A 24,695-nucleotide genomic window follows, 5' to 3' on the forward strand; every position below is an offset into this window, starting at 1 on the left:
TACATTATATAAAAGCTGCGGAGCTATGTGCTTGAGTAATGCGAGGGTTAATGTGGGCGGAGTTACAGAGAGTCGCTAGTTTAGGTGTGATGAGGCTACATTATATAAAAGCTGCGGAGCTATGTGCTTGAGTAGAGCGAGGGTAATGTGGGCGGAGTTACAGAGAGTCGCTAGTTTAGGTGTGATGAGGCTACATTATATAAAAGCTGCGGAGCTATGTGCTTGAGTAGAGCGAGGGTTAATGTGGGCGGAGTTACAGAGAGTCGCTAGTTTAGGTGTGATGAGGCTACATTATATAAAAGCTGCGGAGCTATGTGCTTGAGTAGAGCGAGGGTTAATGTGGGCGGAGTTACAGAGAGTCGCTAGTTTAGGTGTGATGAGGCTACATTATATAAAAGCTGCGGAGCTATGTGCTTGAGTAGAGCGAGGGTTAATGTGGGCGGAGTTAGAGAGTCGCTAGTTTAGGTGTGATGAGGCTACATTATATAAAAGCTGCGGAGCTATGTGCTTGAGTAGAGCGAGGGTTAATGTGGGCGGAGTTACAGAGAGTCGCTAGTTTAGGTGTGATGAGGCTACATTATATAAAAGCTGCGGAGCTATGTGCTGGAGCAGTGCGAGGGTTAATGTGGGCGGAGTTAGAGTCGCTAGTTTAGGTGTGATGAGGCTACATTATATAAAAGCTGCAGAGCTATGTGCTTGAGTAGAGCGAGGGTTAATGTGGGCGGAGTTACAGAGTCGCTAGTTTAGGTGTGATGAGGCTACATTATATAAAAGCTGCGGAGCTATGTGCTTGAGTAGAGCGAGGGTTAATGTGGGCGGAGTTACAGAGTCGCTAGTTTAGGTGTGATGAGGCTACATTATATAAAAGCTGCGGAGCTATGTGCTGGAGTAGAGCGAGGGTTAATGTGGGCGGAGTTACAGAGTCGCTTGTTTAGGTGTGACGAGGATACATTATATAAAAGCTGCGGAGCTATGTGCTGGAGTAGAGCGAGGGTTAATGTGGGCGGAGTTACAGAGATTCGCTAGTTTAGGTGTGATGAGGCTACATTATATAAAAGCTGCGGAGCTATGTGCTTAAGTAGAGCGAGGGTTAATGTGGGCGGAGTTACAGAGAGTCGCTAGTTTAGGTGTGATGAGGCTACACTATATAAAATCTGCGGAGCTATGTGCTGGAGTAGTGCGAGGGTTAATGTGGGCGGAGTTACAGAGTCGCTAGTTTAGGTGTGACGAGGCTACATTATATAAAAGCTGCGGAGCTATGTGCTTGAGTAGAGCGAGGGTAATGTGGGCGGAGTTACAGAGAGTCGCTAGTTTAGGTGTGATGAGGCTACATTATATAAAAGCTGCGGAGCTATGTGCTGGAGTAGAGCGAGGGTTAATGTGGGCGGAGTTACAGAGAGTCGCTAGTTTAGGTGTGATGAGGCTACATTATATAAAAGCTGCGGAGCTATGTGCTTGAGTAGAGCGAGGGTTAATGTGGGCGGAGTTACAGAGTCGCTAGTTTAGGTGTGATGAGGCTACATTATATAAAAGCTGCGGAGCTATGTGCTGGAGTAGAGCGAGGGTTAATGTGGGCGGAGTTACAGAGTCGCTAGTTTAGGTGTGATGAGGCTACATTATATAAAAGCTGCGGAGCTATGTGCTGGAGTAGTGCGAGGGTTAATGTGGGCGGAGTTACAGAGAGTCGCTAGTTTAGGTGTGATGAGGCTACATTATATAAAAGCTGCGGAGCTATGTGCTTGAGTAGAGCGAGGGTAATGTGGGCGGAGTTACAGAGAGTCGCTAGTTTAGGTGTGATGAGGCTACATTATATAAAAAGCTGCGGAGCTATGTGCTTGAGTAGAGCGAGGGTTAATGTGGGCGGAGTTACAGAGAGTCGCTAGTTTAGGTGTGATGAGGCTACATTATATAAAAGCTGCGGAGCTATGTGCTTGAGTAGAGCGTGGGTTAATGTGGGCGGAGTTACAGAGAGTCGCTAGTTTAGGTGTGATGAGGCTACATTATATAAAAGCTGCGGAGCTATGTGCTTGAGTAGAGCGAGGGTTAATGTGGGCGGAGTTAGAGAGTCGCTAGTTTAGGTGTGATGAGGCTACATTATATAAAAGCTGCGGAGCTATGTGCTTGAGTAGAGCGAGGGTTAATGTGGGCGGAGTTACAGAGAGTCGCTAGTTTAGGTGTGATGAGGCTACATTATATAAAAGCTGCGGAGCTATGTGCTGGAGTAGAGCGAGGGTTAATGTGGGCGGAGTTACAGAGTCGCTAGTTTAGGTGTGATGAGGCTACATTATATAAAAGCTGCGGAGCTATGTGCTTGAGTAGAGCGAGGGTTAATGTGGGCGGAGTTACAGAGAGTCGCTAGTTTAGGTGTGATGAAGGCTACATTATATAAAAGCTGCGGAGCTATGTGCTTGAGTAGAGCGAGGGTTAATGTGGGCGGAGTACAGAGTCGCTAGTTTAGGTGTGATAAGGCTACATTATATAAAAGCTGCGGAGCTATGTGCTTGAGTAGAGCGAGGGTTAATGTGGGCGGAGTTACAGAGAGTCGCTAGTTTAGGTGTGATGAGGCTACATTATATAAAAGCTGCGGAGCTATATGCTTGAGTAGAGCGAGGGTTAATGTGGGCGGAGTTACAGAGAGTCGCTAGTTTAGGTGTGATGAGGCTACATTATATAAAAGCTGCGGAGCTATGTGCTGGAGTAGAGCGAGGGTTAATGTGGGCGGAGTTACAGAGTCGCTAGTTTAGGTGTGATAAGGCTACATTATATAAAAGCTGCGGAGCTATGTGCTGGAGTAGAGCGAGGGTAATGTGGGCGGAGTTACAGAGAGTCGCTAGTTTAGGTGTGATGAGGCTACATTATATAAAAGCTGCGGAGCTATGTGCTTGAGTAGAGCGAGGGTTAATGTGGGCGGAGTTACAGAGAGTCGCTAGTTTAGGTGTGATGAGGCTACATTATATAAAAGCTGCGGAGCTATGTGCTGGAGTAGAGCGAGGGTTAATGTGGGCGGAGTTACAGAGTCGCTTGTTTAGGTGTGATGAGGCTACATTATATAAAAGCTGCGGAGCTATGTGCTGGAGCAGTGCGAGGGTTAATGTGGGCGGAGTTACAGAGAGTCGCTAGTTTAGGTGTGATGAGGCTACATTATATAAAATCTGCTTAGCTATGTGCTGGAGTAGAGCGAGGGTTAATGTGGGCGGAGTTACAGAGAGTCGCTAGTTTAGGTGTGATGAGGCTACATTATATAAAAGCTGCGGAGCTATGTGCTTGAGTAGAGCGAGGGTTAATGTGGGCGGAGTTACAGAGTCGCTAGTTTAGGTGTGATGAGGCTACATTATATAAAAGCTGCGGAGCTATGTGCTTGAGTAGAGCGAGGGTTAATGTGGGCGGAGTTACAGAGTCGCTAGTTTAGGTGTGATGAGGCTACATTATATAAAAGCTGCGGAGCTATGTGCTTGAGTAGAGCAAGGGTTAATGTGGGCGGAGTTACAGAGATTCGCTAGTTTAGGTGTGATGAGGCTACATTATATAAAAGCTGCGGAGCTATGTGCTGGAGTAGAGCGAGGTTAATGTGGGCGGAGTTACAGAGTCGCTAGTTTAGGTGTGATGAGGCTACATTATATAAAAGCTGCAGAGCTATGTGCTGGAGTAGAGCGAGGGTTAATGTGGGCGGAGTTACAGAGAGTCGCTAGTTTAGGTGTGATGAGGCTACATTATATAAAAGCTGCGGAGCTATGTGCTTGAGTAGAGCGAGGGTTAATGTGGGCGGAGTTACAGAGTCGCTAGTTTAGGTGTGATGAGGCTACATTATATAAAAGCTGCGGAGCTATGTGCTGGAGTAGAGCGAGGGTTAATGTGGGCGGAGTTACAGAGAGTCGCTAGTTTAGGTGTGATGAGGCTACATTATATAAAAGCTGCGGAGCTATGTGCTGGAGCAGTGCGAGGGTTAATGTGGGCGGAGTTACAGAGAGTCGCTAGTTTAGGTGTGATGAGGCTACATTATATAAAAGCTGCGGAGCTATGTGCTGGAGCAGTGCGAGGGTTAATGTGGGCGGAGTTACAGAGAGTCGCTAGTTTAGGTGTGAGTGAGGCTACATTATATAAAAGCTGCGGAGGCTATGTGCTTGAGTAGAGCGAGGGTTAATGTGGGCGGAGTTACAGAGTCGCTAGTTTAGGTGTGATGAGGCTACATTATATAAAAGCTGCGGAGCTATGTGCTTGAGTAGAGCGAGGGTTAATGTGGGCGGAGTTACAGAGATTCGCTAGTTTAGGTGTGATGAGGCTACATTATATAAAAGCTGCAGAGCTATGTGCTTGAGTAGAGCGAGGGTTAATGTGGGCGGAGTTACAGAGTCGCTAGTTTAGGTGTGATGAGGCTACATTATATAAAATCTGCGGAGCTATGTGCTGGAGCAGTACGAGGGTTAATGTGGGCGGAGTTACAGAGAGTCGCTAGTTTAGGTGTGATGAGGCTACATTATATAAAAGCTGCGGAGCTATGTGCTGGAGGAGTGCGAGGGTTAATGTGGGCGGAGTTAGAGTCGCTAGTTTAGGTGTGATGAGGCTACATTATATAAAAGCTGCGGAGCTATGTGCTGGAGTAGAGCGAGGGTTAATGTGGGAGGAGTTACAGAGTCGCTTGTTTAGGTGTGACGAGGCTACATTATATAAAAGCTGCGGAGCTATGTGCTGGAGTAGAGCGAGGGTTAATGTGGGCGGAGTTACAGAGAGTCGCTAGTTTAGGTGTGATGAGGCTACATTATATAAAAGCTGCGGAGCTATGTGCTTGAGTAGAGCGAGGGTTAATGTGGGCGGAGTTACAGAGTCGCTAGTTTAGGTGTGATGAGGCTACATTATATAAAAGCTGCGGAGCTATGTGCTTGAGTAGAGCGAGGGTTAATGTGGGCGGAGTTACAGAGAGTCGCTAGTTTAGGTGTGATGAGGCTACATTATATAAAAGCTGTGGAGCTATGTGCTGGAGTAGAGCGAGGTTAATGTGGGCGGAGTTACAGAGAGTCGCTAGTTTAGGTGTGATGAGGCTACATTATATAAAAGCTGCGGAGCTATGTGCTTGAGTAGAGCGAGGGTTAATGTGGGCGGAGTTACAGAGTCGCTAGTTTAGGTGTGATGAGGCTACATTATATAAAAGCTGCGGAGCTATGTGCTTGAGTAGAGCGAGGTTAATGTGGGCGGAGTTACAGAGATTCGCTAGTTTAGGTGTGATGAGGCTACATTATATAAAAGCTGCGGAGCTATGTGCTGGAGTAGAGCGAGGGTAATGTGGGCGGAGTTACAGAGTGTCGCTAGTTTAGGTGTGATGAGGCTACATTATATAAAAGCTGCGGAGCTATGTGCTTGAGTAGAGCGAGGGTTAATGTGGGCGGAGTTACAGAGTGTCGCTAGTTTAGGTGTGATGAGGCTACATTATATAAAAGCTGCGGAGCTATGTGCTGGAGCAGTGCGAGGGTTAATGTGGGCGGAGTTACAGAGTCGCTAGTTTAGGTGTGATGAGGCTACATTATATAAAAGCTGCGGAGCTATGTGCTGGAGTAGAGCGAGGGTTAATGTGGGCGGAGTTACAGAGAGTCGCTAGTTTAGGTGTGATGAGGCTACATTATATAAAAGCTGCGGAGCTATGTGCTTGAGTAGAGCGAGGGTTAATGTGGGCGGAGTTACAGAGAGTCGCTAGTTTAGGTGTGATGAGGGCTACATTATATAAAAGCTGCGGAGCTATGTGCTTGAGTAGAGCGAGGGTTAATGTGGGCGGAGTTACAGGAGAGTCGCTAGTATAGGTGTGATGAGGCTACATTATATAAAAGCTGCGGAGCTATGTGCTTGAGTAGAGCGAGGGTTAATGTGGGCGGAGTTACAGAGTCGCTAGTTTAGGTGTGATGAGGCTACATTATATAAAAGCTGCGGAGCTATGTGCTTGAGTAGAGCGAGGGTTAATGTGGGGCGGAGTTACAGAGAGTCGCTAGTTTAGGTGTGATGAGGCTACATTATATAAAAGCTGCGGAGCTATGTGCTTGAGTAGAGCGAGGGTTAATGTGGGCGGAGTTACAGAGAGTCGCTAGTTTAGGTGTGATGAGGCTACATTATATAAAAGCTGCGGAGCTATGTGCTGGAGTAGAGCGAGGGTTAATGTGGGCGGAGTTAGAGAGTCGCTAGTTTAGGTGTGATGAGGCTACATTATATAAAAGCTGCGGAGCTATGTGCTTGAGTAGAGCGAGGGTTAATGTGGGCGGAGTTACAGAGTCGCTAGTTTAGGTGTGATGAGGCTACATTATATAAAAGCTGCGGAGCTATGTGCTGGAGTAGAGCGAGGGTTAATGTGGGCGGAGTTACAGAGTGTCGCTAGTTTAGGTGTGATGAGGCTACATTATATAAAAGCTGCGGAGCTATGTGCTTGAGTAGAGCGAGGGTTAATGTGGGGCGGAGTTACAGAGAGTCGCTAGTTTAGGTGTGATGAGGCTACATTAATATAAAAGCTGTGGAGCTATGTGCTGGAGTAGAGCGAGGGTTAATGTGGGGCGGAGTTACAGAGAGTCGCTAGTTTAGGTGTGATGAGGCTACATTATATAAAAGCTGCGGAGCTATGTGCTTGAGTAGAGCGAGGGTTAATGTGGGCGGAGTTACAGAGAGTCGCTAGTTTAGGTGTGATGAGGCTACATTATATAAAAGCTGCGGAGCTATGTGCTTGAGTAGAGCGAGGTTAATGTGGGCGGAGTTACAGAGAGTCGCTAGTTTAGGTGTGATGAGGCTACATTATATAAAAGCTGTGGAGCTATGTGCTGGAGTAGAGCGAGGGTTAATGTGGGCGGAGTTACAGAGATTCGCTAGTTTAGGTGTGATGAGGCTACATTATATAAAAGCTGCGGAGCTATGTGCTTGAGTAGAGCGAGGGTTAATGTGGGCGGAGTTACAGAGTCGCTAGTTTAGGTGTGATGAGGCTACATTATATAAAAGCTGCGGAGCTATGTGCTTGAGTAGAGCGAGGGTTAATGTGGGCGGAGTTACAGAGAGTCGCTAGTTTAGGTGTGATGAGGCTACATTATATAAAAGCTGCGGAGCTATGTGCTGGAGTAGTGCGAGGGTTAATGTGGGCGGAGTTACAGAGAGTCGCTAGTTTAGGTGTGATGAGGCTACATTATATAAAAGCTGCAGAGCTATGTGCTGGAGTAGTGCGAGGGTTAATGTGGGCGGAGTTACAGAGAGTCGCTAGTTTAGGTGTGATGAGGCTACATTATATAAAAGCTGCAGAGCTATGTGCTGGAGTAGAGCGAGGGTTAATGTGGGCGGAGTTAGAGTCGCTAGTTTAGGTGTGATGAGGCTACATTATATAAAAGCTGCGGAGCTATGTGCTGGAGTAGAGCGAGGGTTAATGTGGGCGGAGTTACAGAGTCGCTAGTTTAGGTGTGATGAGGCTACATTATATAAAAGCTGCGGAGCTATGTGCTTGAGTAGAGCGATGGGTTAATGTGGGCGGAGTTACAGAGTCGCTAGTTTAGGTGTGATGAGGCTACATTATATAAAAGCTGCGGAGCTATGTGCTTGAGTAGAGCAAGGGTTAATGTGGGCGGAGTTACAGAGATTCGCTAGTTTAGGTGTGATGAGGCTACATTATATAAAAGCTGCAGAGCTATGTGCTGGAGTAGAGCGAGGGTTAATGTGGGCGGAGTTACAGAGAGTCGCTAGTTTAGGTGTGATGAGGCTACATTATATAAAAGCTGCAGAGCTATGTGCTGGAGTAGAGCGAGGGTTAATGTGGGCGGAGTTACAGAGTCGCTAGTTTAGGTGTGATGAGGCTACATTATATAAAAGCTGCGGAGCTATGTGCTGGAGTAGAGCGAGGGTTAATGTGGGCGGAGTTAGAGTCGCTAGTTTAGGTGTGATGAGGCTACATTATATAAAAGCTGCGGAGCTATGTGCTTGAGTAATGCGAGGGTTAATGTGGGCGGAGTTACAGAGTCGCTAGTTTAGGTGTGATGAGGCTACATTATATAAAAGCTGCGGAGCTATGTGCTTGAGTAGAGCGAGGGTTAATGTGGGCGGAGTTACAGAGAGTCGCTAGTTTAGGTGTGATGAGGCTACATTATATAAAAGCTGCAGAGCTATGTGCTGGAGTAGAGCGAGGGTTAATGTGGGCGGAGTTACAGAGAGTCGCTAGTTTAGGTGTGATGAGGCTACATTATATAAAAGCTGCGGAGCTATGTGCTTGAGTAATGCGAGGGTTAATGTGGGCGGAGTTACAGAGAGTCGCTAGTTTAGGTGTGATGAGGCTACATTATATAAAAGCTGCGGAGCTATGTGCTTGAGTAATGCGAGGGTTAATGTGGGCGGAGTTACAGAGTCGCTAGTTTAGGTGTGATGAGGCTACATTATATAAAAGCTGCGGAGCTATGTGCTGGAGTAGAGCGAGGGTTAATGTGGGCGGAGTTACAGAGTCGCTAGTTTAGGTGTGATGAGGCTACATTATATAAAAGCTGCGGAGCTATGTGCTTGAGTAGAGCGAGGGTTAATGTGGGCGGAGTTACAGAGAGTCGCTAGTTTAGGTGTGATGAGGCTACATTATATAAAAGCTGCGGAGCTATGTGCTGGAGTAGTGCGAGGGTTAATGTGGGCGGAGTTACAGAGTCGCTAGTTTAGGTGTGATGAGGCTACATTATATAAAAGCTGCGGAGCTATGTGCTTGAGTAGAGCGAGGGTTAATGTGGGCGGAGTTACAGAGAGTCGCTAGTTTAGGTGTGATGAGGCTACATTATATAAAAGCTGCGGAGCTATGTGCTTGAGTAGAGCGAGGTTAATGTGGGCGGAGTTACAGAGAGTCGCTAGTTTAGGTGTGATGAGGCTACATTATATAAAAGCTGCGGAGCTATGTGCTTGAGTAGAGCGAGGTTAATGTGGGCGGAGTTACAGAGTCGCTAGTTTAGGTGTGATGAGGCTACATTATATAAAAGCTGCGGAGCTATGTGCTGGAGTAGAGCGAGGGTTAATGTGGGCGGAGTTACAGAGAGTCGCTAGTTTAGGTGTGATGAGGCTACATTATATAAAATCTGCGGAGCTATGTGCTGGAGTAGTGCGAGGGTTAATGTGGGCGGAGTTACAGAGTCGCTAGTTTAGGTGTGATGAGGCTACATTATATAAAAGCTGCGGAGCTATGTGCTGGAGTAGAGCGAGGGTTAATGTGGGCGGAGTTACAGAGTCGCTAGTTTAGGTGTGATGAGGCTACATTATATAAAAGCTGCGGAGCTATGTGCTTGAGTAGAGCGAGGGTTAATGTGGGCGGAGTTACAGAGAGTCGCTAGTTTAGGTGTGATGAGGCTACATTATATAAAAGCTGCGGAGCTATGTGCTTGAGTAGAGCGAGGGTTAATGTGGGCGGAGTTACAGAGTCGCTAGTTTAGGTGTGATGAGGCTACATTATATAAAAGCTGCGGAGCTATGTGCTTGAGTAGAGCGAGGGTAATGTGGGCGGAGTTACAGAGAGTCGCTAGTTTAGGTGTGATGAGGCTACATTATATAAAAGCTGCGGAGCTATGTGCTTGAGTAGAGCGAGGGTTAATGTGGGAGGAGTTACAGAGTCGCTAGTTTAGGTGTGATGAGGCTACATTATATAAAAGCTGCGGAGCTATGTGCTGGAGTAGAGCGAGGGTTAATGTGGGCGGAGTTACAGAGTCGCTAGTTTAGGTGTGATGAGGCTACATTATATAAAAGCTGCGGAGCTATGTGCTTGAGTAGAGCGAGGGTTAATGTGGGCGGAGTTACAGAGTCGCTAGTTTAGGTGTGATGAGGCTACATTATATAAAAGCTGCGGAGCTATGTGCTTGAGTAGAGCGAGGGTTAATGTGGGCGGAGTTACAGAGTCGCTAGTTTAGGTGTGATGAGGCTACATTATATAAAAGCTGCGGAGCTATGTGCTTAAGTAGAGCGAGGTTAATGTGGGCGGAGTTACAGAGAGTCGCTAGTTTAGGTGTGATGAGGCTACATTATATAAAAGCTGCAGAGCTATGTGCTGGAGTAGTGCGAGGGTTAATGTGGGCGGAGTTACAGAGTCGCTTGTTAAGGTGTGACGAGGCTACATTATATAAAAGCTGCGGAGCTATGTGCTTGAGTAATGCGAGGGTTAATGTGGGCGGAGTTACAGAGTCGCTAGTTTAGGTGTGATGAGGCTACATTATATAAAAGCTGCGGAGCTATGTGCTGGAGCAGTACGAGGGTTAATGTGGGCGGAGTTACAGAGAGTCGCTAGTTTAGGTGTGATGAGGCTACATTATATAAAAGCTGCGGAGCTATGTGCTTGAGTAGAGCGAGGGTTAATGTGGGCGGAGTTACAGAGAGTCGCTAGTTTAGGTGTGACGAGGCTACATTATATAAAAGCTGCGGAGCTATGTGCTTGAGTAGAGCGAGGGTTAATGTGGGCGGAGTTACAGAGTCGCTTGTTTAGGTGTGATGAGGCTACATTATATAAAAGCTGCGGAGCTATGTGCTTGAGTAGAGCGAGGGTTAATGTGGGCGGAGTTACAGAGTCGCTAGTTTAGGTGTGATGAGGCTACATTATATAAAAGCTGCGGAGCTATGTGCTTGAGTAGAGCGAGGGTTAATGTGGGCGGAGTTACAGAGAGTCGCTAGTTTAGGTGTGATGAGGCTACATTATATAAAAGCTGCGGAGCTATGTGCTTGAGTAGAGCGAGGGTTAATGTGGGCGGAGTTACAGAGTCGCTTGTTTAGGTGTGACGAGGCTACATTATATAAAAGCTGCGGAGCTATGTGCTTGAGTAGAGCGAGGGTTAATGTGGGCGGAGTTACAGAGAGTCGCTAGTTTAGGTGTGATGAGGCTACATTATATAAAAGCTGCGGAGCTATGTGCTTGAGTAGAGCGAGGGTTAATGTGGGCGGAGTTACAGAGAGTCGCTAGTTTAGGTGTGACGAGGCTACATTATATAAAAGCTGCGGAGCTATGTGCTTGAGTAGAGCGAGGGTAATGTGGGCGGAGTTACAGAGAGTCGCTAGTTTAGGTGTGACGAGGCTACATTATATAAAATCTGCGGAGCTATGTGCTGGAGTAGAGCGAGGGTTAATGTGGGCGGAGTTACAGAGAGTCGCTAGTTTAGGTGTGATGAGGCTACATTATATAAAAGCTGCGGAGCTATGTGCTGGAAGAGAGCAGTGCAAGGGTTAATAATGAGGCTACGGGTAATAAACACGAGTCACAGCGATCATATGACAACGATAACAATGGATACAAGGGGAACCTCAAGGACTCACCTTTGCCATCTTGCTCTGCGGGTGGTTGTGAACCCTCAGTGTCGCCCTCTTTTTCCATAGGCTGCTCCTTCTCCTCAGGGGCCACACTTGCTGGGGCGCTCTGTGCAGCTGGCTCCGCATCATAGCTCTTCAGTAACTGCTGAACGTTCTCATCCAGCTGCCGGGGGAGATGAGGAGGACAGTGTTACAGACAGGCCTGGAGGCAGGAAGTGGGGACAATACAGAGGGTCAGACGTAGGACAACTCACATACCTGGCTCCAGTAGCGATTGACTATGAGCAGAGTGGCATCATCTGTCGCTTGCCTCTTCTCCAGCTTCTCAATCTTCTCCCTCAGCTCATCCTCAACCCCTTGTCTCTGCTCCAGTCGCTCCGCCAGTTTCTTATTTTTAAACTGTAAAACTTTCATATCCATCTCTTCCTGTAAGGGCAAGTACCACTGTCACTATGCAGAACAATTAAATACCCAGTGTGTCACAGGGGGAGCCATGTCACATAGTGCCCTAAGTCCCTCCCTGTGTCACCCTGCAGAGGAGGGACAGACCCCATGTCACATAGTGCCCTAAGTCCCTCCCTGTGTCACCCTGCAGAGGAGGGACAGACCCCATGTCACATAGTGCCCTAAGTCCCTCCCTGTGTCACCCTGCAGAGGAGGGACAGACCCCATGTCACATAGTGCCCTAAGTCCCTCCCTGTGTCACCCTGTAGGGGAGGGACAGACCCCATGTCCTATAGCTCCTTTTGTCTGTGTCACCTGCAGGAGAGGGACAGACCCCATTATGGGCGGGATTATCTATGTCCAGTGAGTACTATGAGGTTCCACTAAGAATTTTAGAAAGGCAGAGTTGTGAGCCGTTTATCTCGCTATGGGTTCTGGATGTGAAGGAGAAACACTTTTATTGCAAAATAATGCTCAACCCCCCCCCCCCCCCAAAAAAATAAAAATTGTATGCGATTCCTGTTCATGCCAGTGAGCTTGTGATCATTTGACCCCATGTCTCATAGATGTCACTGACCGTAGAAGATATGCCCCCAAGGCGTATGGGCTCTATCAGTGTCGTTGTTGTCTTTTCCTCATGGTTAGGCTTCTTCTCAGAGGGCCCTGAGCCGCCGTCTAACGACGCCCTCTTACTGCCAGCCCCTGACATGACTGCTCAGGTGCCTAACGCAAACTGATTACAGCGTCTCACAGACAGTTCCTGCACCATGGATGTCTCTTCATACCTGTCAAAGAGGAGAAATGACAACCTGTGACAGTCACGTGCCTATAGCATCATTTCTATTGTTCCCCTATCTAGTTCTCTCTCCCCGTGCATCGCACGCAGCACATTCTCTCTGCACTACTGTCTCACTAGTACTGTCTCTCTCTCTCTGCACTACTGTCTCACTAGTACTGTCTCTCTCTCTGCACTACTGTCTCACTAGTACTGTCTCTCTCTCTGCACTACTGTCTCACTAGTACTGTCTCTCTCTCTGCACTACTGTCTCACTAGTACGGTCTCTCGCTCTGCACTACTGTCTCACTAGTACTCTCTCTCTCTCTGCACTACTGTCTCACTAGTACTGTCTCTCTCTCTGCACTACTGTCTCACTAGTACTGTCTCTCGCTCTGCACTACTGTCTCACTAGTACTCTCTCTCGCTCTGCACTACTGCCTCACTAGTACTCTCTCTCGCTCTGCACTACTGTCTCACTAGTACTGTCTCTCTCTCTCTGCACTACTGTCTCACTAGTACTGTCTCTCTCTCTCTGCACTACTGTCTCACTAGTACTGTCTCTCTCTCTGCACTACTGTCTCACTAGTACTGTCTCTCTCTCTGCACTACTGTCTCACTAGTACTGTCTCTCTGCACTACTGTCTCACTAGTACTGTCTCTCTCTCTGCACTACTGTCTCACTAGTACTGTCTCTCTCTCTGCACTACTGTCTCACTAGTACTGTCTCTCTGCACTACTGTCTCACTAGTACTGTCTCTCTCTCTGCACTACTGTCTCACTAGTACTGTCTCTCTGCACTACTGTCTCACTAGTACTGTCTCTCTGCACTACTGTCTCACTAGTACTGTCTCTCTCTCTGCACTACTGTCTCACTAGTACTGTCTCTCTGCACTACTGTCTCACTAGTACTGTCTCTCTCTCTGCACTACTGTCTCACTAGTACTGTCTCTCTCTCTGCACTACTGTCTCACTAGTACTCTCTCTCGCTCTGCACTACTGTCTCACTAGTACTCTCTCTCTGCACTACTGTCTCACTAGTACTGTCTCTCTCTCTGCACTACTGTCTCACTAGTACTGTCTCTCTGCACTACTGTCTCACTAGTACTGTCTCTCTCTCTGCACTACTGTCTCACTAGTACTGTCTCTCTCTCTGCACTACTGTCTCACTAGTACTGTCTCTCGCTCTGCACTACTGTCTCACTAGTACTCTCTCTCTGCACTACTGTCTCACTAGTACTCTCTCTCGCTCTGCACTACTGTCTCACTAGTACTCTCTCTCGCTCTGCACTACTGTCTCACTAGTACTCTCTCTCGCTCTGCACTACTGTCTCACTAGTACTCTCTCTCTGCACTACTGTCTCACTAGTACTGTCTCTCTCTCTGCACTACTGTCTCACTAGTACTGTCTCTCTCTCTGCACTACTGTCTCACTAGTACTCTCTCTCTGCACTACTGTCTCACTAGTACTCTCTCTCGCTCTGCACTACTGTCTCACTAGTACTCTCTCTCTGCACTAGTCTCACTAGTACTGTCTCTCGCTCTGCACTACTGTCTCACTAGTACTGTCTCTCTCTCTGCACTACTGTCTCACTAGTACTGTCTCTCTCTCTGCACTACTGTCTCACTAGTACTCTCTCTCGCTCTGCACTACTGTCTCACTAGTACTCTCTCTCGCTCTGCACTACTGTCTCACTAGTACTCTCTGTCTCTCTGCACTACTGTCTCACTAGTACTGTCTCTCTCTCTGCACTACTGTCTCACTAGTACTGTCTCTCTCTCTGCACTACTGTCTCACTAGTACTGTCTCTCTGCACTAATGTCTCACTAGTACTGTCTCTCTGCACTACTGTCTCACTAGTACTGTCTCTCTGCACTACTGTCTCACTAGTACTGTCTCTCTCTCTGCACTACTGTCTCACTAGTACTGTCTCTCTGCACTACTGTCTCACTAGTACTGTCTCTCTCTCTGCACTACTGTCTCACTAGTACTGTCTCTCTCTGCACTACTGTCTCACTAGTACTGTCTCTCTCTCTGCACTACTGTCTCACTAGTACTGTCTCTCGCTCTGCACTACTGTCTCACTAGTACTGTCTCTCTCTCTGCACTACTGTCTCACTAGTACTGTCTCTCTCTCTGCACTACTGTCTCACTAGTACTGTCTCTCTGCACTACTGTCTCACTAGTACTGTCTCTCTGCACTACTGTCTCACTAGTACTGTCTCTCTGCACTACTGTCTCACTAGTACTGTCTCTCTGCACTACTGTCTCACTAGTACTGTCTCTCTGCACTACTGTCTCACTAGTACTGTCTCTCTCTCTGCACTACTGTCTCACTAGTACTGTCTCTCTGCACTACTGTCTCACTAGTACTGTCTCTCTGCACTACTGTCTCACTAGTACTGTCTCTCTCTCTGCACTACTGTCTCACTAGTACTGTCTCTCTCTCTGCACTACTGTCTCACTAGTACTCTCTCTCTCTGCACTACTGTCTCACTAGTACTGTCTCTCGCTCTGCACTACTGTCTCACTAGTACTGTCTCTCGCTCTGCACTACTGTCTCACTAGTACTCTCTCTCGCTCTGCACTACTGTCTCACTAGTACTCTCTCTCGCTCTGCACTACTGTCTCACTAGTACTCTCTCTCGCTCTGCACTACTGTCTCACTAGTACTCTCTCTCGCTCTGCACTACTGTCTCACTAGTACTCTCTCTCTCTGCACTACTGTCTCACTAGTACTGTCTCTCTCTCTGCACTACTGTCTCACTAGTACTGTCTCTCTCTGCACTACTGTCTCACTAGTACTCTCTCTCTGCACTACTGTCTCACTAGTACTCTCTCTCGCTCTGCACTACTGTCTCACTAGTACTGTCTCTCTGCACTACTGTCTCACTAGTACTGTCTCTCGCTCTGCACTACTGTCTCACTAGTACTGTCTCTCGCTCTGCACTACTGTCTCACTAGTACTGTCTCTCGCTCTGCACTACTGTCTCACTAGTACTCTCTCTCGCTCTGCACTACTGTCTCACTAGTACTCTCTCTCGCTCTGCACTACTGTCTCACTAGTACTCTCTCTCGCTCTGCACTACTGTCTCACTAGTACTCTCTCTCGCTCTGCACTACTGTCTCACTAGTACTCTCTCTCGCTCTGCACTACTGTCTCACTAGTACTCTCTCTCGCTCTGCACTACTGTCTCACTAGTACTCTCTCTCTGCACTACTGTCTCACTAGTACTGTCTCTCGCTCTGCACTACTGTCTCACTAGTACTGTCTCTCTGCACTACTGTCTCACTAGTACTGTCTCTCGCTCTGCACTACTGTCTCACTAGTACTCTCTCTCGCTCTGCACTACTGTCTCACTAGTACTGTCTCTCTCTCTGCACTACTGTCTCACTAGTACTGTCTCTCTGCACTACTGTCTCACTAGTACTGTCTCTCTCTCTGCACTACTGTCTCACTAGTACTGTCTCTCTCTCTGCACTACTGTCTCACTAGTACTGTCTCTCGCTCTGCACTACTGTCTCACTAGTACTGTCTCTCGCTCTGCACTACTGTCTCACTAGTACTGTCTCTCGCTCTGCACTACTGTCTCACTAGTACTGTCTCTCGCTCTGCACTACTGTCTCACTAGTTCTCTCTCGCTCTGCACTACTGTCTCACTAGTACTGTCTCTCTCTGTACTGTCTCACTAGTACGGTCTCTCGCTCTGCACTACTGTCTCACTAGTACTGTCTCTCGCTCTGCACTACTGTCTCACTAGTACTGTCTCTCTCTCTGCACTACTGTCTCACTAGTACTGTCTCTCGCTCTGCACTACTGTCTCACTAGTACTGTCTCTCGCTCTGCACTACTGTCTCACTAGTACTGTCTCTCGCTCTGCACTACTGTCTCACTAGTACTGTCTCTCGCTCTGCACTACTGTCTCACTAGTACTGTCTCTCGCTCTGCACTACTGTCTCACTAGTACTGTCTCTCGCTCTGCACTACTGTCTCACTAGTACTGTCTCTCTCTCTGCACTACTGTCTCACTAGTACTGTCTCTCGCTCTGCACTACTGTCTCACTAGTACTGTCTCTCGCTCTGCACTACTGTCTCACTAGTACTGTCTCTCGCTCTGCACTACTGTCTCACTAGTACTGTCTCTCTCTCTGCACTACTGTCTCACTAGTACTGTCTCTCGCTCTGCACTACTGTCTCACTAGTACTGTCTCTCGCTCTGCACTACTGTCTCACTAGTACTGTCTCTCGCTCTGCACTACTGTCTCACTAGTACTGTCTCTCGCTCTGCACTACTGTCTCACTAGTACTGTCTCTCGCTCTGCACTACTGTCTCACTAGTACTGTCTCTCGCTCTGCACTACTGTCTCACTAGTACTGTCTCTCTCTCTGCACTACTGTCTCACTAGTACTGTCTGTCGCTCTGCACTACTGTCTCACTAGTACTGTCTCTCTCTCTGCACTACTGTCTCACTAGTACTGTCTCTCGCTCTGCACTACTGTCTCACTAGTACTGTCTCTCGCTCTGCACTACTGTCTCACTAGTACTGTCTCTCTCTCTGCACTACTGTCTCACTAGTACTGTCTCTCTCTCTGCACTACTGTCTCACTAGTACTGTCTCTCTCTCTGCACTACTGTCTCTAGTACTGTCTCTCTCTCTCTGCACTACTGTCTCACTAGTACTGTCTCCCTCTCTGCACTGTCTCACTAGTACTGTCTCTCTGCACTACTGTCTCACTAGTACTGTCTCTCTCTCTGCACTACTGTCTCACTAGTACTGTCTCTCGCTCTGCACTACTGTCTCAATAGTACTGTCTCTCGCTCTGCACTACTGTCTCACTAGTACTGTCTCTCGCTCTGCACTACTGTCTCACTAGTACTGTCTCTCGCTCTGCACTACTGTCTCACTAGTACTGTCTCTCTCTCTGCACTACTGTCTCTCTCTCTGCACTACTGTCTCACTAGTACTGTCTCTCTCTCTGCACTACTGTCTCACTAGTACTGTCTCTCGCTCTGCACTACTGTCTCACTAGTACTGTCTCCCGCTCTGCACTACTGTCTCACTAGTACTGTCTCTCTCTCTGCACTACTGTCTCACTAGTACTGTCTCTCGCTCTGCACTACTGTCTCACTAGTACTGTCTCTCGCTCTGCACTACTGTCTCACTAGTACTGTCTCTCGCTCTGCACTACTGTCTCACTAGTACTGTCTCTCTCTCTGCACTACTGTCTCACTAGTACTGTCTCTCGCTCTGCACTACTGTCTCACTAGTACTGTCTCTCTCTCTGCACTACTGTCTCACTAGTACTGTCTCTCGCTCTGCACTACTGTCTCACTAGTACTGTCTCTCTCTCTGCACTACTGTCTCACTAGTACTGTCTCTCTCTCTGCACTACTGTCTCTAGTACTGTCTCTCTCTCTCTGCACTACTGTCTCACTAGTACTGTCTCCCTCTCTGCACTGTCTCACTAGTACTGTCTCTCTGCATTACTGTCTCACTAGTACTGTCTCTCTGCACTACTGTCTCACTAGTACTGTCTCTCGCTCTGCACTACTGTCTCACTAGTACTGTCTCTCTCTCTGCACTACTGTCTCACTAGTACTGTCTCTCTCTCTCTGCACTACTGTCTCACTAGTACTGTCTCTCTCTCTGCACTACTGTCTCACTAGTACTGTCTCTCTCTCTGCACTACTGTCTCACTAGTACTGTCTCTCTGCACTACTGTCTCACTAGTACTGTCTCTCTGCACTACTGTCTCACTAGTACTGTCTCTCTCTGCACTACTGTCTCTAGTACTGTCTCTCTCTGCACTACTGTCTCACTAGAACTGTCTCTCTGCACTACTGTCTCACTAGTACTGTCTCTCTCTGCACTACTGTCTCTAGTACTGTCTCTCGCTCTGCACTACTGTCTCACTAGTACTCTCGCTCTGCACTACTGTCTCACTAGTACTCTCTCTCGCTCTGCACTACTGTCTCACTAGTACTCTCGCTCTGCACTACTGTCTCACTAGTACTCTCGCTCTGCACTACTGTCTCACTAGTACTGTCTCTCTGCACTACTGTCTCACTAGTACTGTCTCTCTGCACTACTGTCTCACTAGTACTGTCTCTCTCTGCACTATTGTCTCACTAGTACTGTCTTTCTGCACTACTGTCTCACTAGAACTGTCTTTCTGTACTACTGTCTCACTAGTACTGTCTCTCGCTCTGCACTACTGTCTCACTAATACCGTCTCTCGCTCTGCACTACTGTCTCACTAGTACTGTCTCCCTGCACTACTGTCTCACTAGTACTGTCTCTCTCTCTGCACTACTGTCTCACTAGTACTGTCTCCCTCTCTGCACTACTGTCTCACTAGTACTGTCTCTCTCTGCACTACTGTCTCTCTCTGCACTACTGTCTCACTAGTACTGTCTCTCTCTGCACTACTGTCTCACTAGTACTGTCTCACTACACTACTGTCTCTAGTACTGTCTCTCTCTGCACTACTGTCTCTAGTACTGTCTCACTAGTACTGTCTCTCTCTGCACTACTGTCTAACTAGTACTGTCTCTCTCTGCACTACTGTCTCTAGTACTGTCTCTCTGCACTACTGTCTCACTAGTACTGTCTCTCTCTGCACTACTGTCTCACTAGTACTGTCTCTCTCTGCACTACTGTCTCACTAGTACTGTCTCTCTCTGCACTACTGTCTCTAGTACTGTCTCTCTCTACACTACTGTCTCTAGTACTGTCTCTCACTACTGTTTCACTAGTACTGTCTCTCTCTCTGCACTACTGTCTCACTAGTACTGTCTCTCTCTACACTACTGTCTCTAGTACTGTCTCTCTCTCTGCACTACTGTCTCACTAGTACTGTCTCTCTCTCTGCACTACTGTCTCACTAGTACTGTCTCTCTCTCTGCACTACTGTCTCACTAGTACTGTCTCTCTCTCTGCACTACTGTCTCACTAGTACTGTCTCTCTCTCTGCACTACTGTCTCACTAGTACTGTCTCTCTCTCTGCACTACTGTCTCACTAGTACTGTCTCTCTCTCTGCACTACTGTCTCACTAGTACTGTCTCTCTCTCTGCACTACTGTCTCACTAGTACTGTCTCTCTCTCTGCACTACTGTCTCACTAGTACTGTCTCTCTCTCTGCACTACTGTCTCACTAGTACTGTCTCTCTCTCTGCACTACTGTCTCACTAGTACTGTCTCTCTCTCTGCACTACTGTCTCACTAGTACTGTCTCTCTGCACTACTGTCTCACTAGTACGGTCTCTCTCTCTGCACCTCTCTCCCTCTCTCTGCACCTCTCTCTCTCTCTTTCTATCTCTCTGCACTACTCCCTCTCCCTGCACTACTCACTCTCTCTCTCTCTCTCTGCACTACTCCCTCTCCCTGCACTACTCCCTCTCCCTGCACTACTCCCTCTCTCTCTCTCTTTCTGCACTACTCACTCTCTCTCTTTCTGCACTACTCACTCTCCCTCTCTCTGCACTACTCTCCCTCTCTCTGCACTACTCACTCTCTCTCTGCACTACTCACTCTCTCTCTGCACTACTCACTCTCTCTCTGCACTACTCACTCTCTCTAAACAACTCACTTTCTCTCTCTGCACAACTCACTCTCTCTCTCTGCACCTCTCTCTGCACCTCTCTCCCTTTCTCTGCACTACTCACTCTTTCTCTCCCTGTCCCTCTCTCTGCACAACTCACTCTCTCTCTCTCTGCACCTCTCTCCCTCTCTCTGCACCTCTCTCCCTCTCTCTGCACTACTCACTCTCTCTCTCTGCACTACTCACTCTCTCTCTCTGCACTACTCACTCTCTCTCTCTGCACTACTCACTCTCTCTCTCTCTGCACTACTCACTCTCTCCCTGTCCCTCTCTGCACAACTCACTCTCTCTCTCTGCACTACTCACTCTCTTTCTCTCTCTCTCTGCACTACTCACTCTTTCTCTCCCTGTCCCTCTCTCTGCACAACTCACCCTCTCTTTGCACCTCTCTCTCTCCCTCTGCACTACTCACTCTCTATCTCTCTGCACTACTCACTCTTTCTCTCCCTGTCCCTCTCTCTGCACCTCTCTCCCTCTCTCTGCACCTCTCTCTCTCCCTCTGCACTACTCACTCTCTTTCTATCTCTCTGCACTACTCACTCTTTCTCTCCCTGTCCCTCTCTCTGCACAACTCACCCTCTCTTTGCACCTCTCTCTCTCCCTCTGCACTACTCACTCTCTATCTCTCTGCACTACTCACTCTTTCTCTCCCTGTCCCTCTCTCTGCACCTCTCTCCCTCTCTCTGCACCTCTCTCTCTCCCTCTGCACTACTCACTCTCTTTCTATCTCTCTGCACTACTCACTCTTTCTCTCCCTGTCCCTCTCTCTGCACCTCTCTCCCTCTCTCTGCACAACTCACTCTCTCTCTCTGCACTACTCACTCTTTCTCTCCCTGTCCCTCTCTCTGCACCTCTCTCTCTCCCTCTGCACTACTCACTCTCTTTCTCTCTCTCTGCACTACTCACTCTCTTTCTCTCTCTCTGCACTACTCACTCTTTCTCTCCCTGTCCCTCTCTCTGCACAACTCACTCTCTCTCTGCACCTCTCTCTCTCTGCACCTCTCTCTGCACTACTCACTCTCTTTCTCTCTCTCTCTGCACTACTCACTCTTTCTCTCCCTGTCCCTCTCTCTGCACCTCTCTCCCTCTCTCTGCACAACTCACCCTCTCTTTGCACCTCTCTCTCTCCCTCTGCACTACTCACTCTCTCTCTCTCCCTGTCCCTCTCTCTGCACAACTCACTCACTCTCTCTCTGCACCTCTCTCCCTCTATCTGCACAACTCACTCTCTCTCTCTGCACTACTCACTCTCTTTCTCTCTCTCTGCACTACTCACTCTCTTTCTCTCTCTCTGCACTACTCACTCTCTTTCTCTCTCTCTGCACTACTCACTCTCTTTCTCTCCCTGTCCCTCTCTCTGCACCTCTCTCCCTCTCTCTGCACAACTCACTCTCTCTCTCTCTCTGCACTACTCACTCTCTCTCTCTCTGCACTACTCACTCTCTCTCTGCACTACTCACTCTTTTTCTATCTCTCTGCACTACTCACTCTCTTTCTCTCTCTCTGCACTACTCACTCTCTCTCTCCCTCTCTCTGCACAACTCACTCTCTCTCTCTCTGCACCTCTCTCTGCACAACTCACTCTCTCTCTCTGCACTACTCACTCTCTTTCTCTCTCTGTCCCTCTCTCTGCACAACTCACTCTCTCTCTGCACCTCTCTCTCTCCCTCTGCACTACTCACTCTCTTTCTCTCTCTCTGCACTACTCACTCTCTCTCTCCCTGTCCCTCTCTCTGCACAACTCACTCTCTCTCTCTCTGCACCTCTCTCTGCACAACTCACTCTCTCTCTCTGCACTACTCACTCTCTTTCTCTCTCTGTCCCTCTCTCTGCACAACTCACTCTCTCTCTGCACCTCTCTCTCTCCCTCTGCACTACTCACTCTCTTTCTCTCTCTCTGCACTACTCACTCTCTTTCTCTCCCTGTCCCTCTCTCTGCACCTCTCTCCCTCTCTCTGCACAACTCACTCTCTCTCTCTCTGCACTACTCACTCTCTCTCTCTCTGCACTACTCACTCTCTCTGCACTACTCACTCTTTTTCTATCTCTCTGCACTACTCACTCTCTTTCTCTCTCTCTGCACTACTCACTCTCTCTCTCCCTGTCCCTCTCTCTACACAACTCACTCTCTCTCTCTCTGCACCTCTCTCTGCACAACTCACTCTCTCTCTCTGCACTACTCACTCTCTTTCTCTCTCTGTCCCTCTCTCTGCACAACTCACTCTCTCTCTGCACCTCTCTCTCTCCCTCTGCACTACTCACTCTCTTTCTATCTCTCTGCACTACTCACTCTCTCTCTCTGCACTACTCACTCTCTCTCTCTCTGCACTACTCACTCTTTCTCTCCCTGTCCCTCTCTCTGCACAACTCACCCTCTCTCTCTCTGCACCTCTCTCCCTCTCTCTTTCTCTCTCTGCACTACTCACTCTCTTTCTCTCTCTGCACTACTCACTCTTTCTCTCCCTGTTCCTCTCTCTGCACCTCTCTCCCTCTCTCTGCACTACTCACTCTCTTTCTCTCTCTGCACTACTCACTCTCTTTCTCTCTCTCTGCACTACTCACTCTTTCTCTCCCTGTCCCTCTCTCTGCACAACTCACTCTCTCTCTCTGCACCTCTCTCTCTCCCTCTGCACTACTCACTCTCTTTCTATCTCTCTGCACTACTCACTCTCTCTCTCTGCACTACTCACTCTCTCTCTCTGCACCTCTCTCTCTCTCTCCCTGCACTACTCACTCTCTCTCTCTGCACCTCTCTCTCTCTCCCTGCACTACTCACTCTTTCTCTCCCTGTCCCTCTCTCTGCACAACTCACTCTCTCTCTCTGCACCTCTCTCTCTCCCTCTGCACTACTCACTCTCTTTCTATCTCTCTGCACAACTCTCTCTCTCTGCACTACTCACTCTCTTTCTATCTCTCTGCACAACTCTCTCTCTCTGCACTACTCACTCTCTTTCTCTCTCTGCACTACTCACTCTATCTCTCTGCACAACTCACTCTCTCTCTCTGCACTACTCACTCTCTCTCTGTGCACCTCTCTCTCTCCCTGCACTACTCACTCTCTCTGCACAACTCACTCTCTCTCTCTGCACTACTCAATCTCTCTCTGTGCACCTCTCTCTCTCTCCCTGCACTACTCACTCTATCTCTCTGCACCTCTCTCTCTCCCTCTGCACTACTCACTCTCTTTCTATCTCTCTGCACAACTCACTCTCTCTCTCTGCACTACTCACTCTCTTTCTCTCTCTGCACTACTCACTCTCTCTCTGTGCACCTCTCTCTCTCTCCCTGCACTACTCACTCTATCTCTCTGCACAACTCACTCTCTCTCCCTGCACTACTCACTCTCTTTCTCTCTCTGCACTACTCACTCTCTCTCTGTGCACCTCTCTCTCTCTCCCTGCACTACTCACTCTATCTCTCTGCACTACTCACTCTCTCTCTGTGCACCTCTCTCTCTCTCCCTGCACTACTCACTCTATCTCTCTGCACTACTCACTCTATCTCTCTGCACTACTCACTCTCTCTCTGTACACCTCTCTCTCTCTCCCTGCACTACTCACTCTATCTCTCTGCACTACTCACTCTCTCTCTCTGCACTACTTTCTCCCTTTGCACCACTGTCACACTGTATCCCTCAGTAACAGTATCGGTGGTTGAGTCTCTACCAGTAAAGCTTTTCTTACACAAGCCGCCATCTTCATTACAGCACCCGGATGTCACAGATACCACACCACGCATGCGTACCTCTAGCCCCGCCCCAACACCCCTTTGAATGTCCTGCGATCTGTCAGTCACTTGTTATTCGTATTATCATTGGTCGATTGAGTGACGTATTACGTTTTTCTGTACATTATTAGAAGACGTTTCTTTAACCCCGCCTGCTAACTAATAGTTTCCTAAGCGAGATCCGATTGGCTGGCGTCCGGGAAATGTCAAATAGGATTAGTTCGCGACGTAGGGGGCGTGTCTTGTTTTGGTTGCTGTGGTAACCGGACGCCATAGTCTAAATCGCAAGTGCTGTGCAGATGTTTGTGATGGAATATCACGCGAGGCTTCAGGCTGTGGCCCTATGTACGGTAAGTGTCCCCTGGGGGCCCTATGTGATGTGCGGTAAGTGTCCCCTGGGGGCCCTATGTGATGTGCGGTAAGTGTCCCCTGGGGGCCCTATGTGATGTGCGGTAAGTGTCCCCTGGGGGCCCTATGTACGGAAACTATCCCCTGGGTGCCCTATGTACGGTAACTATCCCCTGGGGGCCCTATGTACGGTAACTATCCCCTGGGGGCCCTATGTACGGTAACTATCCCCTGGGTGCCCTATGTACGGTAACTATCCCCTGGGGGCCCTATGTACGGTAACTATCCCCTGGGTGCCCTATGTACGGTAACTATCCCCTGGGGGCCCTATGTACGGTAACTATCCCCTGGGGGCCCTATGTACGGTAACTATCCCCTGGGTGCCCTATGTACGGTAACTATCCCCTGGGGGCCCTATGTACGGTAACTATCCCCTGGGGGCCCTATGTACGGTAACTATCCCCTGGGGGCCCTATGTACGGTAACTATCCCCTGGGTGCCCTATGTACGGTAACTATCCCCTGGGTGCCCTATGTACGG

At 48.5% G+C, this 24,695-nt stretch overlaps 1 protein-coding gene across 1 annotated transcript; it reads right to left on the bottom strand.

Moving 5' to 3' along the window:
• Positions 1-11,128: 11,128 nt before the first annotated feature.
• On the bottom strand, positions 11,129-23,826 carry LOC128644010 (E3 ubiquitin-protein ligase BRE1B-like). The gene is made up of 4 exons (XM_053696776.1): positions 23,765-23,826; positions 12,278-12,485; positions 11,515-11,682; positions 11,129-11,419 (listed from the first exon to the last, which is right to left on the bottom strand). Exons 2-4 carry the CDS (start codon positions 12,407-12,409, stop codon positions 11,144-11,146), a joined length of 576 nt encoding a protein of 191 aa, XP_053552751.1. The 5' UTR covers positions 12,410-12,485; positions 23,765-23,826; the 3' UTR covers positions 11,129-11,143.
• Between the last annotated feature and the right edge of the window lie 869 nt (positions 23,827-24,695).

The sequence above is a fragment of the Bombina bombina genome, unplaced genomic scaffold (assembly GCF_027579735.1).
Source record: "Bombina bombina isolate aBomBom1 unplaced genomic scaffold, aBomBom1.pri scaffold_2275, whole genome shotgun sequence".
NCBI lineage: Eukaryota > Metazoa > Chordata > Amphibia > Anura > Bombinatoridae > Bombina > Bombina bombina.